Below are 17046 nucleotides of genomic sequence, written 5' to 3'. Positions count from 1 at the left end.
GGTGGGGTTACACAAGAAAAGGATCGCCGGTTCTCTCCCACCCCCCAAAATATCCCCAAAAATCTGGGCGAAAGGGGAGGCGTGCGCTAAGGTTGAGGATGGAGACGGTTCCGTAGGGGGGGGGGTACAATAAAACCAAGCTTTCCATTTGAATCCCCCCTCCACTTTGCATTAGGGTCCAAATCTATGTATCAGGTGTTATTTTTTAATGGGGAGAGAGGGCAGTGCGGGTTCCCCACCCCACCATTATAAACTGCTCGCTGTGTGTGACATGTATGAAGAAAACGAGCCAAGATTAATAAAAGTACTGCTCTAAAATGCAAATATTAACCGCAGCGTGCAAAGGGGTTCTTCTATCCAAAAGGCGAAAGTGTCCTTTTGTTCGGGTTCAGGTGCTACACCGGATATCAGATAAGCTCCCTGTCGTGCCCGTCGCCGCCGCCCCCCACCCGCTTCCGAAGGAACACGTGTAGATTGGCGACGCCCTGGGCTCCCCTGGCTGCAAAAGCACATGGCTCCGTCTAGATCGCCTGCTCGAAATCCGATCTTCGCAGGCCACTCGCTGGCTTCGCTCGGTTGCCGCGTGTGCCATACATACCGTAGACGCGCTTGCACGGTGCCCGGCAGGCAGGCAGCGAGTCTTGCTGGTGCTTAGCAAAAGGTATCGCTAAATTCATCACGGAAACGACCTGGCCCGATTTCCAAACTACTCATGCAACCCCCCCCCCCCGGCAGTTAGCAGCGCGAGTCTTGCAAGACCCACCGTCCGCATCGCCTGAGAGACCTTCCCTTTTCCCGCCGCCGCTGCTCGCAAGCGACCGCCCTTGCAGAGCCACGCTTTTGTTTCTTAGCGTCGCCTCCCCCCCCCCCTTTAATCGACTTTCTAACGACCGAGCAAATAAGCACTCCGCATTGGGAATGTGAGGACGCTGCAACGCGCAGGAAGGCGGGAGCGCTATCCACTCGCTGGACCACGCTCGCCGGTGCATGCTTTTGCAACCTGCTGCACTTTGCAGCGACTTTCCCGTCCCGAGATCTCCGGAGTTGCTCGCCGGAGTGTGTAGTAGTTGAGCGCAGGCCACGCCCCCCGAGCGTGGTGTCAGAGTAAAAGAGAGACTCCGGTTGGTCGGCTGGGCGGACAACATCTGCTCGACTCCTTCATTCAAGTGACACCGGAGCTTTGAGGGATATTTGAGGCACCATCCGTTCCCTTTCCTGGCCACTTCTCGCACTTGTACCAGCGCCGATCGCACGCTCCGAGCGAGGCTTGGGAAAGATCCAGGATCTCTCGTCTTGATCACCCCACGCTGCGCGCACACTTTTTTCCTTGCAAAGAAGTGTGTGTGAGAGAGAGGGCGAGCTCTCCTCCGGTCAGTGCTCTTGGCGTAGACATCGGGGCCATGCATGCTGCAGAGTGGTTAGGGAAATTCGTGACCCTGGCTTTGGTCTTTGCAAGCTTGGATCCGGTGGTGGGCACGGAAGCCACCAACCCTCCGGATGGTGCCCAAGATAACAGAGCGCCTCAGCAAAAAGGGCGCCTGTCTTTGCAAAACACAGGTATGTTGGGCTTCCTTTCCAATATCATCAAACCGTATCGGCATGTGAGTCTAAACTCGGAAGGGGAGCAAACCGGCATTTTAAGTTCGGGGAATTGGCTCTCTGCGTTCCTGTGCAGCGTGGAAGGCTCAAAAGAGGCACGGCATCGCAGGGAGGGAGCAGAAATCGGGTTTTTTTAGAAAATAAAAATGCTTCCTGTAGTTTGGAAGCGCACGTGCTTGTTCCCCTGTTGGAACTGCAGACCGCCGAGCTGTACTGCCATCTAAGTAAGGCAAAAGGAGCTCATCGCAGACAGAAGACGGGGAGGACCAGAGTGAAAGTTAGACCAGGTAATAATTATAAGCCGAGGAGAATACGTGCTTGCTCGCTCTCTCACTCTCGCTTGCTCACTCCTTTTTTCCCCCCTTTTGCTATAAAAAGATTTTAATGACTAGTCCTTTGCGTGTCTTTGCACGTTCCATACTGGTCAGCTCTCTCCCATCCTTTAATTTTCAGCAAGATTCCGGAGGCAAAAGTCTTAAAGGGGAGGCGGGTAGGAAACAGTAGAAAAAAACGCCTTGCTGGTAGAAAGGATGCTTCCTGAGCGCAGGTTTAGGAGCCGATTGAGAGAGAAAAAGAGCACTTGGAACGTGCAGACCTAAGTAGAACTGCTGAGTCTTTCTCTCTATTTTTTTTTTCCTGCCAGGAGAGGCGTGCAGTGATGCAATTCACCACAGGGGGTTTCCTCTCCTTTTCCGTCTTCCCTCTTTTGTGGGGGGGGGGGGGGTTGCGCGTGATCTTTTTAATGCATACTGGTCGCATAAGTCACAATGCAGTGCAGTTTCCTTGGAGGAAACCTGCCAGGCCTGAATTGAAAGAAACAGAGGGAAGCAGCCACACACCCTCCAGTTCTCCCCAGGTTTAACTGTAGTGGAATTTGCTGCTGCAAAGCTTTGATTAAAACACACACACACATGCAGGAGTGCCCAAGTGCCACATGTGAATCTTATAGTTCTGTGCAATTCTCTGCACACTGACTGAGGCCAGGACGTGTGATTGGAACCGCATTTGCACCTTACACAACACAAGCCCTACAGCTGGCCTCCTGGAACACCTACACACAGAGAGAGAGAGACACACACCCAAGCTGCATACTTACACAATGTTGGACAAAGAGCCCCTTTTCCCCATCTGCTATGCACAGCTTCTCCTGTGTCTATAGAATTCAATACAGTGAGGCTTCCTTGAGAAGGGAATATAGGAGATGTAGCTGCAAAATCCTGCTCTGGGTCTTCTGGCCCTTTGTCCAATCAGTGTTTTAAAAAAGGAGGAATTCCTACCTGCTTGTTATTTATTTTGCTTAACTAGGATCCCTCTCTCTTAGCTTGGCTTCTGTGTGCCCTTTTAAGGAACGCCCGTTTTCTTTCATGTATGTATTTTAATTATATTTTTTTATAAACTGCTTCATCATTGGAGAAAACCTAGAAGTGGTGTATGCAATATAAAACGAAAATCAAAGGATCCGTGCGTTGAGCTGCCAGGGTTAGATGAGAAAGGCTGGAAATAGCTTGCAGAGAGTGATACATAAATGTGTACTAGGGCAATGGCTATCTATATGGCACTCAAAACGTTTCCCTTTTACTTAAAATGTCATAGTGCTATTTGACTTGAATTTTTTAGACTTCTCAGCAGCTGCGTCAGTACACATTAACACACTATCAGTATTTGAAGTTTACTGCCAATGTTTAAAAAATCTGCACAAATCATGGAAGGAAAAGCTGGCTGGTTTTACTGTTGCATGCATGCGTGTGAACATTGGGCTATGGTAGCTGAATTGGGTTTCAATGGAACATATACTTGCTCCATTTAACACAGTAGTACAGTATTTACTTCCAAGTAAATGTGTGCACAACTGAATTGCAAATGTGTAATGAATATCGGGGGATGGTAAATGGCAGTGCAGCAAAAGCTTGTAGCAAAAAGACTCTTTCTTCCTGTAGCTATATTAGGAGTTTTGTAATTGACTTCAATAATCTGGGGGAGATGGGCCCAACCGTAAACCAGTCATCAAGGCACTTGTTCAGATTAGAAAATCTTGTCAATTCACTTTCTCAGTTTCTTCAGGTAGAAGAATCTTGGAAACCTTGTTGCGAATATTGCTTTAAGAGCTCTTTGGATCAGATTTGCCACATGAGACAATGGCTCTGAGTGGAATGGGAACACCAAACACTGACTTTGCATTTCTGTAACTAAATGCTTGTCTCTTAATTTCTGTGGAAGGCAAGGACAGTTAATGTGTGTCTCATGCACTTTCTCCCCTTTTTCTTGAAATGATGATGCTGTTAGCAAAGCAAAACCTCCACCTTCTAGTATATTTTCCAGTTTTAAACATGCATTGTGATGGATGTTCATTTTCAGCTGAAATCCAGCACTGTCTGGTCAATGCTGGTGATGTGGGGTGCAGTGTATTTGAGTGCTTTGAAAACAACTCCTGTGAGATCCGAGGCTTACATGAGATCTGCATGACGTTCCTCCACAATGCTGGAAAATTTGATGCTCAGGTAAGCACAAATGCTGCAGAAATAAACAGTGCAGAGTTTTGTTAGATTTTGTTTTGTTCTGTTTTCTCATCACATTTTCTGCTTTCAGCAAAAATGAACAAGTGTGAAACCCCTTTGGAATAGGGGATGTTCATAACACAGAAGGTTCATTCATAAAGTCTCTTATTATACTTACATCTTGCCTTCACACACACACTTGTCACTCCTTCTTAGTAGCCCAATATATGTACTGCATGTCCACTTCAAGTCCCACCAGCTGAAGAAAAACACCATATGGAGATTCCACAGCATGCTAGGTGAAACAGTATGGGGGCACTTGTTTGAAAAGACAGCTTGTATTACAGACTGTGCAGTGGCTCAGAAGTCATCTTCATTTAATGCAATGGGTGTGTATTCCCAAGCCCACTTGCTTAGGAGTAGACCTCATTGAACTCGGTGGCACTTCACTCAGACGTTAACTCGCTCTGTAATGTTCTTGACTTGAGGTTCTAGGACCTAGCATCCTTCAACATACTTCCATTACCAATTGCTTGCTGAGCCCAGGAACCAAAGACTTCACTGATACGCCCATATAGAATAACATTTCCCATTGACAAAAAGTTAAGCCACAGTGTGGTGTAGTGGTTAAAAGTGGTAGATTCCCGCTTCCCTGCTCCTCCACCTGCAGCTGCTGAGTGACCTTGGGCCAGTCACACTTCTCTGAAGTCTCTCAGCCCCACTCACCTCACAGAGTGTTTGTTGTGGGGGAGGAAGGGAAAGGAGAATGTTAGCCGCTTTGAGACTCCTTAGGGTAGTGATAAAGCAGGATATCAAATCCAAACTCATCTTCTTTTTAAAGGGGTTGTCCCTCAAATAGTGGGGATTGTTATGACACAGCATCTAAATATCCTTCTAGCTGCATGCATGGCTCTTCCTTACACACATAATTTATTTTAATCGCAACCTGGATCTGCAGACCTCGCATTTCTAAGGATGGCTAGTGAACAGCCCTAGTTCAAAATAGTTTGCCACTTGAGGCAAGCAGAACCTCTTTAGAGTCAATAATTAAGTAACTCCATTTGTCATTCTTTTAGTGCCTGGGTTCCCAACATGGCAACCATGGGCACCTTGTTTTTTAAACAGAGTGAGGAGTTGGCTTGTTCCATTGTCTTTTTTTTTTTCAGGGGGTGTCTGCTTTTTTGTCTTACGGTTTATTTGTTTGGGGATGTCTGCAGCTGCTTTGCCTGGGTTTGGGACCTTTTCTCTCCAAACCATTTGTACATCGTTGAAGCATCCTGTTATTATGTCTTGTACAGCTGCTCTCCAATTTCAGTGAAAGAGGGAAGGAGCACATTACGATGGGTCAGTGGCATTTGGCTTGACTAGGCAGTTTACAGAACATACACACATATATTTATTTGTAAAGATTTCAACCCCTAGCTAGCGGCTCTTAGCGTGGATAGGGAGGAGAGCTGTCTTGCAGACAAAGGTGTTCTGTGCAGCTCAGCTACAAGGCTACTCCTCACTTTGGACTGGAAAACAAATCTTTCTAGAAATGTTTAAGCTGCTTCTTCAGACATGTAAGGATGACTGCTTCCTTTCAAATGAATAGGAATCTATCACCTATTTTCTAATATTGAGACACCTTTGAAAACCTTTCCCTTGATTTTTTTTTAAAAGAACGGAAAACAAAATGCTCATTTTATATTACAATACTTCACACATTTTGTACCATAGGATTCCCATTATGGTCCATTGCCATAATTCTCCACATAATTCTCCACATTCTCCAGCCCCCTTGAGGCCCATGCAGGTTGAATTAGATTCTGTTTAATTGCTTCAAGTATTGAAAATATTTCTAGGTATAGCTATAGCAATTACAAAATGAAAATAATATACGGAATGTTGGTGCATTACTCAGCAAAGAGCATCCCCCCCCAAAAAAATGCCCTCTCATCGTTTTAATGGGGGAGGGTTGTTCTGTGATGGAAAAAATGCCAAACCAAAGGAACTTGCGTTCTCACGCTCAACTGCTATGATTGGTACTGTAAATTTTGAGTCAAATTTTTAAAAGAGTGTTTGCCCTATATGGTGTACAGAACATGAAATGCTCATCAGCTCGGATGACCTGAAACGTTAAGGAATGGGAAGAATGTAGGAGGATTGCCAGCTGCCTGTCATTCACCAAGGAGAAGAATTGCTGACCATTATCCAAAGAATTGTAACACCATTGAAGCATGACTGGACTTCAAACCTAATGGCAGAAAAAGAGGGCAGAATAAGGATAAGGGATCATATAGTATGAGGCATTTTTTATCTTTGAAATCTAACCCTGCTTACTAGGCCTTTTTGGAAGTTTCAGAGTGGAAGGTGTGCCCTCCAACTTCTACTAATGCCATAATGCTATTGTGACATGCTGAATGCTGCATTTTTTTCACGCTAACAGAAGGTCTCTTTTGACTGACACGGATAGGCAGGGTGAAGGACGAAGGGCCTTTTGTTAAAGTATATAATAGATAATGACAGGTTGTGACTGCAGTCCTACAGATACTTAACTGTGAATAAATCCCACTGGTTTCAAGGGACTTAGTTCTGAGTAGACATGCATAGGTGGCATTAATGGTGTGATTAATGATCTGTGATGGGACGTGGGTTTCGCTGTGGGTTAAACCACAGACCCTAGGACTCGCCGATCAGAAGGTCGGCGGTTCAAATCCCCGCGACGGGGTGAGCTCCTGTTGCTCGGTCCCTGCTCCTGCCAACCTAGCAGTTCGAAGCACACCAGTGTAAGTAGATAAATAGGTACCGCTCTGGCGGGAAGGTAAATGGCATTTCCGTGCACTGCTCTGGTTCGCCAGAAGCGGCTTAGTCATGCTGGCCACATGACCCGGAAGCTGTACGCCGGCTCCCATGGCCCATAAAGCAAGATGAGCACCGCAACCCCAAAGTGGCCACGACTGGACCTAATGGTCAGGGGTCCCTTTACCTTTACTTTACTAATGATCTGTGACGTGTAACTCTCTGAAGGCTTCCTGGAGAAGGGGTGGCAACTCAGCTTCTAAGTCATGCTTCATGGAGATGAAGACTTGGTGTGCTTTTTTGTGTGTCTTTCTTCAGGGAAAATCCTTCATTAAAGATGCTCTGCGGTGCAAGGCTCACGCCTTACGGCACAAGTTCAGCTGCATCAGCCGCAAGTGCCCTGCCATCAAGGAAATGGTGCTACAGCTGCAGCGAGAATGCTACCAGAAGCACGACCTCTGCTCGGCAGCCAAGGAGAACGTCCAGGTCATTGTGGAGATGATTCACTTCAAAGACCTGCTGCAGCACGAGTAAGTCAGAGCTTGGATACTGCAGTGGGAGGTGGCAGGGGAGCTCAGATGGGGAGCCACTCTGTGTTATCACCAATTGCTCCAGGGACGCTCCAGCCATGATAAGCCTGCTATTGTGCGTCCTCACGGAATTGCACATACCCTAATTTTACTGAGCTGGGAGTGTAGGAACAGCCAGCGGGAAAAGAAATGCCGCGGGGGGCATTTCCAAACCACTGGTAGGCTTTGGTGATGCAACTGAGCCTTGAGAAGAGAGGGCAGTGAACAGGTACATTAGGATAGCACACTACTGGGTGCCTGAGGGCTTATCCACACTTAATTCCTCCACTGTTTCAAGGCACAGACTGCTCTTTAAAGCTCTGTGTCTGAGCTTTTCCTCCAGAGTTTTCCCCATAAAAACCCGCTCTTTAAAGCTCAAACACAGCAAACAGCAATCCATGGGAAACCCGAATGGACGTTTGCTCCAGTTGAATGCTAAAGAGCAGGTTTTGGCTTGGGGAAAGCCTGGGGCAGAAACGAAACAGTGCTCAGTCATGGAGCGTTAAAGGTTAATGTGTATAAGCCCTTAGTCAACAGAAAGAAATCAATGGCATTGCAAAAGGATTTCCTACTGTCTTGCTAGGCTGCCACTCCCAGATTTATCCCTTGTATCTTCTTGGATGTACTTGGGGACTGATTTATACATTGCATTTGGACTAGGTACACTAAATTTAGTGTGTTCTGGTTTTTTTCTTCAGCTGCTCTCCTGATATTTTGGACAACTGTCATCAGCTCCAGCTGGCACAGCCAATGGTTGGAGATGATGGAAGTTGTCCCAAGCATCTGGAGGGGTTGGGTGCGGCTGATCTGTTGTAATATATGGGCTGTGGTTCCTTAACCATCTACAGAATGTCTTTGCAACCTCAGATGTATTTATTATTTCATAAAATGTATACACCACCTGATTTGGGGGAGGGGGAATCAAAGCAGTTTACAAAGGGAAGCTTTTTGACTCTGTTCAGTTGCTCTTAGGGGTTTTCCCTTAAGTGCCCAAGATCAGAAACATACCTCTTGAGAACTATCCCAAAAGACATCCTGTGAATGCTTCTGTCACAGATTTTATTCTGGGGTATAGCATCTGTAGTGTAATTACTCTGGATCTCTCTACCGTATTTCTAAACACCTTCACACAGGTATAAAAGTGTGGAAAGATGGCTGGGGGTCCAATTACCTCACATGTACTGTGTAGACCACAGCCTGGAAAACCAGTTTGGAACAGGGAAGGAATGTGTGTATATTATTAATGGCATGCTTAGTCTTTTAATTGAAATCAAGGCTTGTATCTTCAAAAAATTATATAGGGTGCTTCTTAAATTAAAAAGATGAAAGGGAGTGGTGGTGCTGGCATGCAAAAAGAACCCTAATTAGATTTGTCCCAATACTTCCTGTTGGTGCATTGTATCCTCGCATAACTGGCTTATATATTATAAGGGGAAATGTCAGGCTTCACAAACACACAAGTCCCCAGAACATACTCTAACTTTACACACGCAGAATCCTAGTGAGGCCAATTTTTGGTGAATGGTTGGCAAAGACCGTACTGTTAATATCTAACTTGCCAAAATATAGGTACAAAGGCTCCACTTGCTTCTCGTTTCTCTTAAAAGCTCATTTCCCCCGCTTCAAGAATGGCAACAAAGGGACTCCTAAAACCTGTCTTAGGTTGAATATATCAGTGTTAGTTCAACTTCTTATTCGGATCAGGATATGCTTTTAAAAAGAATGCAGCTTTGACAGCTGTTTGTCTCTAAAATGTGGAAGCATTTGTTACTCAGTGTAACAATCAACAGTTACTGTTTACAGCAGTTCACTATGAAGGAACAGCTCTCCCCAAAATCCTGCTTTTAATCCTTCTGGGATTCTGTACAGGATTGAGACTTTTGTAGTGTTCAGGAATGGAGCTGTTGTGGAAGTTGTATAGTCCAGTGAAAATAAACTTGAACTTTTAGAAGTAAAGAGAAAAGAAATGCTTGTTTTTCAAACTATATTCTTTCTTTTTTTTAAGAGAACCACCAGCGTAGTGGTTAAGAATGGTAGACTCGTAATCTGGTGAGCCGGGTTTGTGTCTCTGCTCCTCCACATGCAGCTACTGGGTGACCTCAGGCTAGTCACACTTCTCTGAAGTCTCTCAGCCCCTCTCAGCCCCACTCACCTCACAGAGTGTTTGTTGTGGGGGAGGAAGAGAAAGGAGAATGTTAGCCGCTTTGAGACTCCTTCTGGTAGTGATAAAGCGGGATATCAAATCCAAACTCTTCTTCTTCTTCTTCAGCCTAGCATAAGACACAGTATACTGAACACTGTGATGTACAGCTTGATGCAAAATGGGGGGGGGCTTTTTCTCCCCAATTGTTATTGGAAATGGCTGAAAAGTATCAACTCCCTTAATATCTTCACTCTCATGGAATCAAACGCCAACCTCCTCAAATTTTTTATTTTTGTGAATAAAAATTTCAAATGTTGAATAGTCAAGCATTTCATAGGTTCTTTTGTGTCAATTGTCAGACCACAATCATGAGAAACACTAATCATTTCTAAACTAATCTTGTAAATTTTCTTTGCTGTGTAATCATTAGCACACCTTGATGATGTTAACAGTCACAATATTGTGGTCTACAGCCAGGTTGTTTGGGCACCAGATGAGATCTTGCATGACACCCCATGCCAGTAATAGCCAAAGGTGGTACAAATGGATAAAGAATTGGGTGGCTGCACCCTGTGGCAAGGTTTGTAAGGTTCCATCCTACCCTTCTTCCCAAAGGAGGCCAGGGCTGCAGTAATTATTCCATATGAGTATATGACTGCAGCCTAAATGGTTGTTAAGAATGAGGATTGGGAGCTTTTTAAATGAATGAGTTCTCAAAGAAAGCTCAGAATCCAAATCTAAATTGTACATTCTGAAATAATCATATAGATATTTGAGTATGAAAGGAGGTAGCTAATCAGTAAAAACAAGAACAACGTGACTGGTTGCCACAACTTAAAACAAAAACGAAAATTCCTTGTGATCCTCAAATCGAATATTATGGCTTGTCTGTATGACAGATGTGGAATGCAGCTAAGCTCATTAGAAACTAAAAGTCTTCTGCTATGAATAAATCAGTATGATATTATGTTACAGCAGTTAAAAAAATACTGTTGACAAAAATGCCAGTGGTGTTTAGATGATACAGTATATCCAGTTTTGGTGGTGGTTATAATACTATTGGAGACAAGGGAGTAACCACAAACCTACATACACATTCTCATAACACAAATGGTAAAGGAAAAGCACTATTTGTTTGCCAACTGGGTTTAATACCAGCTGTCATACTTGAAAATAACAGCTAAGGGGAAACACTCTTACTTCTCTGCCCCTGAAGGTATTTTGTCAAGACTGTAGGCTTGCCTCTCAGAACTGATCTAAGCATATCCATAGGAAACATCTGCTGTGGTCAAAGCACTATGTTCCACATTGAATTATTCCACTCCATAATGCATAGTACAGTTTATCCCAGCCTTAGCCACTCCTCTGATTGCCATTGGCAACTAAGAATTTTACCTAGACTAGTGAGGAGGCTGACGAAGAAGAGATTTAGTGTTCTGTCCATCCTTCAGTGGTCTCTTATGAGTAAAAAGTAGGTGTGTTCATTGAAAGGGGGAGACAGTAGTCATGTTCATTAATTTCAATGGGATAAACATTTCCCACAATCCCTTATTCTGATATTGCAGTGGATATTTCCCTCTTCTACCAGAATCAACCAATTACGTAGAATGGGGGTAGGCTGTGTTCCATCATTGTAATGACTCAGAGGAGATGGTGGGTGTTGTCCCTCATCAATCTGTTTGAAGGATTTTGAACCAGGCACCGGCCATTTTGTGGAAGAAGTCACTTCACAAGAAGTCTCCAACTTCTCAGAGATGAAGTAATGTGTAACAGACACTGCAGCTGCCTGGCAGCAATACGATAAACGGATATGGTTCTCCTAACACAGGAGCCTTTTCTGAAGCCACACGTGCATGCCCCACTATTACACCTGACACAAGCCCACCACTGCCTCAAGGGTAGGCCTGGATGCATGAAGCCTGTTGAATTTGTACCTCTATGGATTCCAGTTCATGGTGGCTGCCTACTCATATTTAGGTAGACTTACCACCACACATTCACACTTAACACCATCCCCCAACACATTGATGGTATTGGGACAGGGGCTGGCACAGGGTGAGCATCTCTCCCCACTCTGTCTCTCCGTGTGATCTCAATTTCAGGGAGAGAAGCCTCTGAAGAGGGCTGATATGGCTCCAATAACTGGTGCAATTCTCATAATATTGGGGGGACTGGTTCCTGTATCATTTTCAACAACCAGAACCCACCTAAATTCCACTGGGAGCACTGCTCTGGCAATAGAAGATTTCCCTCCAGGAAGGCTCGCCTAATATTTTCCGAACCACTATCTTATCACCTCTCTGCGCCAAGGTGAACGCCTTTTGATCTGCCCAAGTCTTTTTCTTTGTGATTTACACTGAGGGTTTGTTGTTGCTGTACTTTCGTTTGTTTTAAACCTGACTTCTATTGTTAATGATATTTTAAAAAACTTTTTAGAAACTGTTCTGAAAGTCCTAGAACTGAAGAACAGGACTTGCAGGGTTGCAGGAAACCGCAATTCAGCGTGGGGCTGCTGAGCTGCCTTTGGGGTCAGGCCTGAAATACTCAAGCTGCCGTTTCACCGTAACCTTCCGTTCTTCTGATTTATTTTTTTCTCTCCTAGGCCGTATGTTGATTTAGTGAACACCTTGCTCACTTGTGGAGAGGAGGTTAGAGATGCCATCACTCGGAGCGTCCAGGCCCAGTGTGAACAGAGCTGGGGCAGCCTGTGTTCTATCCTGAGTTTCTGCACCTCCGTCCCACATGGAGATTTCACCCTTGAACCAGAGAAGAAGCCAAATGAAGTCCCCAGATCCTCTATTAGTCAAGGGGACATTATAGTCCACCCTGAACCTGGCGCCAGAGAGAGCTCCCGAAACCCCAGAGGGGAGAGAGGTAGCCGGCTTCCTGGGAATGCCCAAACCCGCACTAAAGCTGGGAGCCACAGTCCCAAAGCGGCTCATGGGATTGTCGAACAGGCAGAGGAACTGTCTGACTTCTCTGACATCGGGAGGTGAAAGGAGGATGTAGCTCTTCTTTCCCCCTGCACCAGAACCTTCCTCCATTGAGTTCATCTTCTTATCTAGGGGCATTCCAAAATATGTACAATATAGAGGGGTGGTGTCAGGCATAGGGCATTGTGGGATATGTGGCAGTGACAGTGTATGTATTATAAGTAACAGAGGAAAAGCAACAGCTATTGGTTATTGATTGTATCCAGCAAATTCAATGTGTAGGTGCAACAAAATGTATTCATGTAAATCCTTTCATCTCTTCAAGAAAAAGAGGGGAAACGGGAGATTTTAGATGCAGGTTTGGGGTGGTGGTTAAGGGATTTGCCCACATTTTAATTGGTCAACATGTAGACCAGGTTCATCATTGAGTCTCAAGGGAGAAAATAATCTATAGTCTCCACTCTGTTAGAGGCAATGAGGGCTCCAGATCAGCTGCAGAGAAACTCAGATACAGAGCTCTGCATAGGGGACCTTGGAATTGCAAACTAAATTGTCTGAGCCATTGATCCTGTCTAAGTGACACCACCTGCCTTAAGTATCCCTTGCATTGGTTTGGGTGGCTCTTAGCTGACCTCTTCTGCTTTTTGTTCCAGTTTCCTTAGGATATAGGCTGATGAGGGAATCAGTTTCTGGACAAGGACATTTTTAACCAACTCAAAATCATGCCAATTTCTTTTTTCTCCCCCCCCCCCCAAAAAAAAAAATCATAAAAGAATCCACCTGGCTTCTGACTGCAGTGGGTTTCCCAAATACCGGTAACTCGCATCTTATAATTATTTCACTTGCACGAGCCTGGCTGAGGGAAAATAAATAAAGAAATGGAGAGCAGGGGAAGCCTGTTCTCCTTTTATTTGTTTACGTACAAACACACTGAGCAAAGCTGAGATCACAGACTTACCTGCCTTTGGGAAGCATCCCAGAGCCCTCGCTGCGCCTGCAAACTTCCTGAAGCTGGGTAGGGGAGGCAGGCAGGCACCTGGCTTTGGGAAGAGGTGTGAGGCATAAGGGCTCTGGCAGGGTCCTAGAGCCCTCCATCTCCCGTAAAGCTGGGCAAGTGCTTACTAGGCTTCGGGAAGGAGGAGTGAGGACTCTAGGACCCTGTCAGAGCCCTCATGCCACCTTCGCAAAGGCAGGCAAGCCTTCCGAGAGCCCAAAGGAGGTGTGCTTTAAGAAGGTGGTGGAAGGGCTTTGGGACACTGCCAGAGTCCTCACACCTCCTCCCCAAAGCAGATATGTAACCCTCCACCCTGGGGGGGGGCTTCCAGGGGTTCACCCTACAACCGCTGGAACCCAGCCCTTGTGTGAGATGCGAGTTTCCTGTACAGCGTATATATGGTGGGCTACAACTTGCTTAGACACGAAGCTCTTTTTTTCGGAGGCTGGATGAAAAGTTCTTCTCTCCCTGAAAGCAGGACCACAATGTTTGCTGAGCTATAGAAATCCTGTGCTCTAAGGTTGACTGTGTGTGTGTGTTGCCAAAGAAATGGTGATGTAGAATAAGCGCAACCCAGCACTGTGCAATGATTTAATCAGGTTAACTACAGGAAGCTTAACTCGTCTTGACACCTCAGCCCCAGCCACATTTTCTTGGAAGTAACTTCCCATATATTTCAGTGGAATTGCTTCTCCTAAGTACGTTTTGGGCTACAATCTCTGTTATTATCCAGAGTTAATATGCTTTATTCCATCTTTACTTCTAAATAAATCTCTTTCTATCGTTAACTAAGATCACTCAGGACACTACATTGCATGGGAGGGGCTGCAGTAGTCCTTAAATCAATGAAGCAGGTTTTGGTCAGAGACGGTAATGCTACATTAATAGCTCCTGTGGCTTCAGAACGCTTTGGCGACAGTTCCCTCAGCGGGAAGGCAGTATCAGAACGAAATCCCAGTGTAGTGGCTTCTTCTGCACACCGACCTCCTAGGTGCAGGGACTTCCCGAGTCATGGCCATGTGCATTCATGCACATTGCATATGCAAAGCTAGCCCTGGCTGTGGGACCTAGCCTCACTCGGACCAGGAACAACATAGTATAAGCCTTTCCTCCCTTGAGGAACAATAGAATTGTTCATGCAGCCAGGGAATTTTATTTACACTATTTCAAACAAGGGCAACTTTTGTGATTGTGTCAAGCAGTGAATCCAGGTCCCACTGAAGCAACGATATAGATGAGGTCCCCTTGTTGATGTAAAATTGTTTGAAATGATCACCATACCATCAGCTTACATAGGTACAACCCAAAAAAAATCAAGCCCCTATATTTTCATGTCATTAATTGGATCTTATGGAAGTCAGATTTACTTATGGGAACCAAAACACAGAGGCACCACTGAATGTCTGTCAACCGATCACCTCAGCATGCATATAATTTATCTTCATTCAGTAAATATATGTTCCCCTTATAGCTTACACAAAGGAAATTCAGGTGTGTTTTTTTTGAGGAGGTGGATATAATACCATTTCCCCCCTCTGTGTATGAAAATTGGATGTATGTGTTCACCTACTGATTCCACATTTTCTTTTATTGTAAATATTTAACGTTTCTATTTATTATAGTTTCTCCATTTAAAAATAATAAATCTGAGCACTGCTGGCTAAGGTAATTTAAATATATTTCAGGACCTGTGTTGTATATATTAATGCCACTAGTAGATTTTTGTTATTGTTTAAAGCAAGGGAAATATAATTTTATACACTCCATAATGTTGTTGACAGCATAAATCACTTATTTATTGTTAACTTTCATTTCTAACAGATAACAAGTGCATTTAACCTGATAGTTTTGTCAAGACATCTGTATAGCCTTACTTCTTGAAAATAAACAAATTATCAGCTGTCCACTCAAGGAGCCAATAATATTTTAACCCGCATAACTTGTGACAACAAAAGAAAGTTCTTTTAAAATTGTGGACACAGCGCAATTAATGTTAAGCAGTTCTGCTGTACACATCTGTGCCTGTTTACTCAGAAGTAAATCACAGGGATTGGCCACACTTCTGCTTGTCCTAACACTTTCCCCCAGAAAAACCCACTTTTTGCTGAATTAGAGCAAACGTCAATGGGTTTTTTTTTGTGGGTTGACATTTGCTCAGATTCAGCAGTAAGGAGCAGGTTTTCCCGGGGAAAGCGGTGGGGCAAATGTAAAAGCAGAAGGGTGGGTGAGTCCTCTGTGCATTCAACAAGACTTGCATCCAGGAAAATGGACATTGGATTGCAGCCTTTATAATCTTGCTGGGTTGTATCCGATGTTGGTCATATACAGTGAGGACTCATTGAAACTAATGGGCTTAACTAACTTGAATTCATTAATTTCAGTGTGTCTACTCTGAGTTGGGCTTAGTTGGCTACAACTCATGGAGCTCAGTCATTTCAGCCTTTGAAAGCAGAACTGAAAAGTGCTTAACTGGCTGAATCATGCCAGACTGGTGGAAAAGGTTCATTACTGCTGCTTTACAGTTTCCATTCATTTCAGTACAGAGCTACTATCCCTTCAAACAGGTTTGACGAATCCACTTAGCACAACACAGGGATCCCTCCCGCAAATCTGGAGAGCAGAATCAATGCGACCCTCCCATTAACTCCAGAGTAGATGCAAGGCTGCCTCATATGCTGGGCTCTGGAGCAAGCCAAAGCAATTTACACTTCTGTCTGCCTAAAGCTCCTGTATGATGAGAAACTGTTAAAAAGATGCATATCTGAACCCACATATGTGTCCACCACATGTATCGATCCAACGCGCACTTTTGAGAGGAATGGAACCTTTTGCGTGGAGTCAGGACATGCATCCATTTAAAATGTGTGTAAACCTTTAAACCTTATGCCTAATAAAGAACTTGCCACACCAGGAAGTAGAAGATTGGTTTATTGCACAGAAAATAAAAGCAGAGCATATGTGTGCTGCTCTTAAGACAGCCAAGTTACAAACATGCAAGGAGCAAATAATCATTCAGTACAGACACCTTAGTCTGGAAGTGTGAAAGAACTAACCAAAAGTCTAGAGAAAATGAGCAGTGATGGGGTATACATGAACTTGAAGCATGCAGAGTGCAAAGTTAGATTTGAGATCTGTATGCAAAAGTTCAGCTCATCCCTTTGAAATCCCATGTCAGCAAGGCAACAAATCTTTCAGTTCTTTTGGTCCAGTACCAGTGAATATAGGGTTGATCATTGAGATCATTTAAGAAGAAAACAGGTGTCCCCATTAGAGCCTTGGCTAACTCTTTGAAACCTGGGGTTTATGGATATTTTAACTCTTGGCTAACTTCTATGGAAGCAAGCTAGCAATCCCAAAAGGCGCTGAGTACAGCAAGCAAGCAATCCCAAAAGGGGCGGACTCCATCAAAGAATCCTGATTAAATGGGGCCATGTGGAATGGTATTTTTGATGAGGACAATGTCATGTGGCTGCTATGGGGGGGGGGGAATCCATTGAGTAGCACCAACTCCACAATAAAATTTTCTGCGAGC

The 17046-nt window shown here is 44.6% G+C and overlaps 1 protein-coding gene across 2 annotated transcripts; it reads left to right on the top strand.

Annotated features, from left to right (window-relative positions):
* The first annotated feature begins 256 nt into the window (after positions 1 to 256).
* On the top strand, positions 257 to 16992 carry STC2 (stanniocalcin 2). Of its 2 annotated transcripts, XM_083728310.1 has the most exons (5): positions 257 to 714; positions 852 to 1557; positions 3955 to 4097; positions 7194 to 7405; positions 12190 to 16992. In XM_083728310.1, the coding sequence occupies exons 2-5, from the start codon at positions 1401 to 1403 to the stop codon at positions 12581 to 12583; spliced, it is 906 nt and encodes a 301-aa protein (XP_083584436.1). In that variant the 5' UTR covers positions 257 to 714; positions 852 to 1400; the 3' UTR covers positions 12584 to 16992. The 2 variants fall into 2 exon arrangements, with proteins under 2 accessions (XP_083584436.1, XP_083584435.1); XM_083728309.1 differs by having other exon boundaries at positions 257 to 1557.
* Positions 16993 to 17046: the final 54 nt, after the last annotated feature.

Source organism: Podarcis gaigeae (assembly GCF_964106915.1).
Source record: "Podarcis gaigeae genome assembly, chromosome: 2".
NCBI classification, from domain to species: Eukaryota; Metazoa; Chordata; class Lepidosauria; order Squamata; family Lacertidae; genus Podarcis; species Podarcis gaigeae.
The sequence above is the reverse complement of the archived record's forward strand: the minus strand, read 5'-3'. Positions and strand labels throughout refer to the sequence as shown.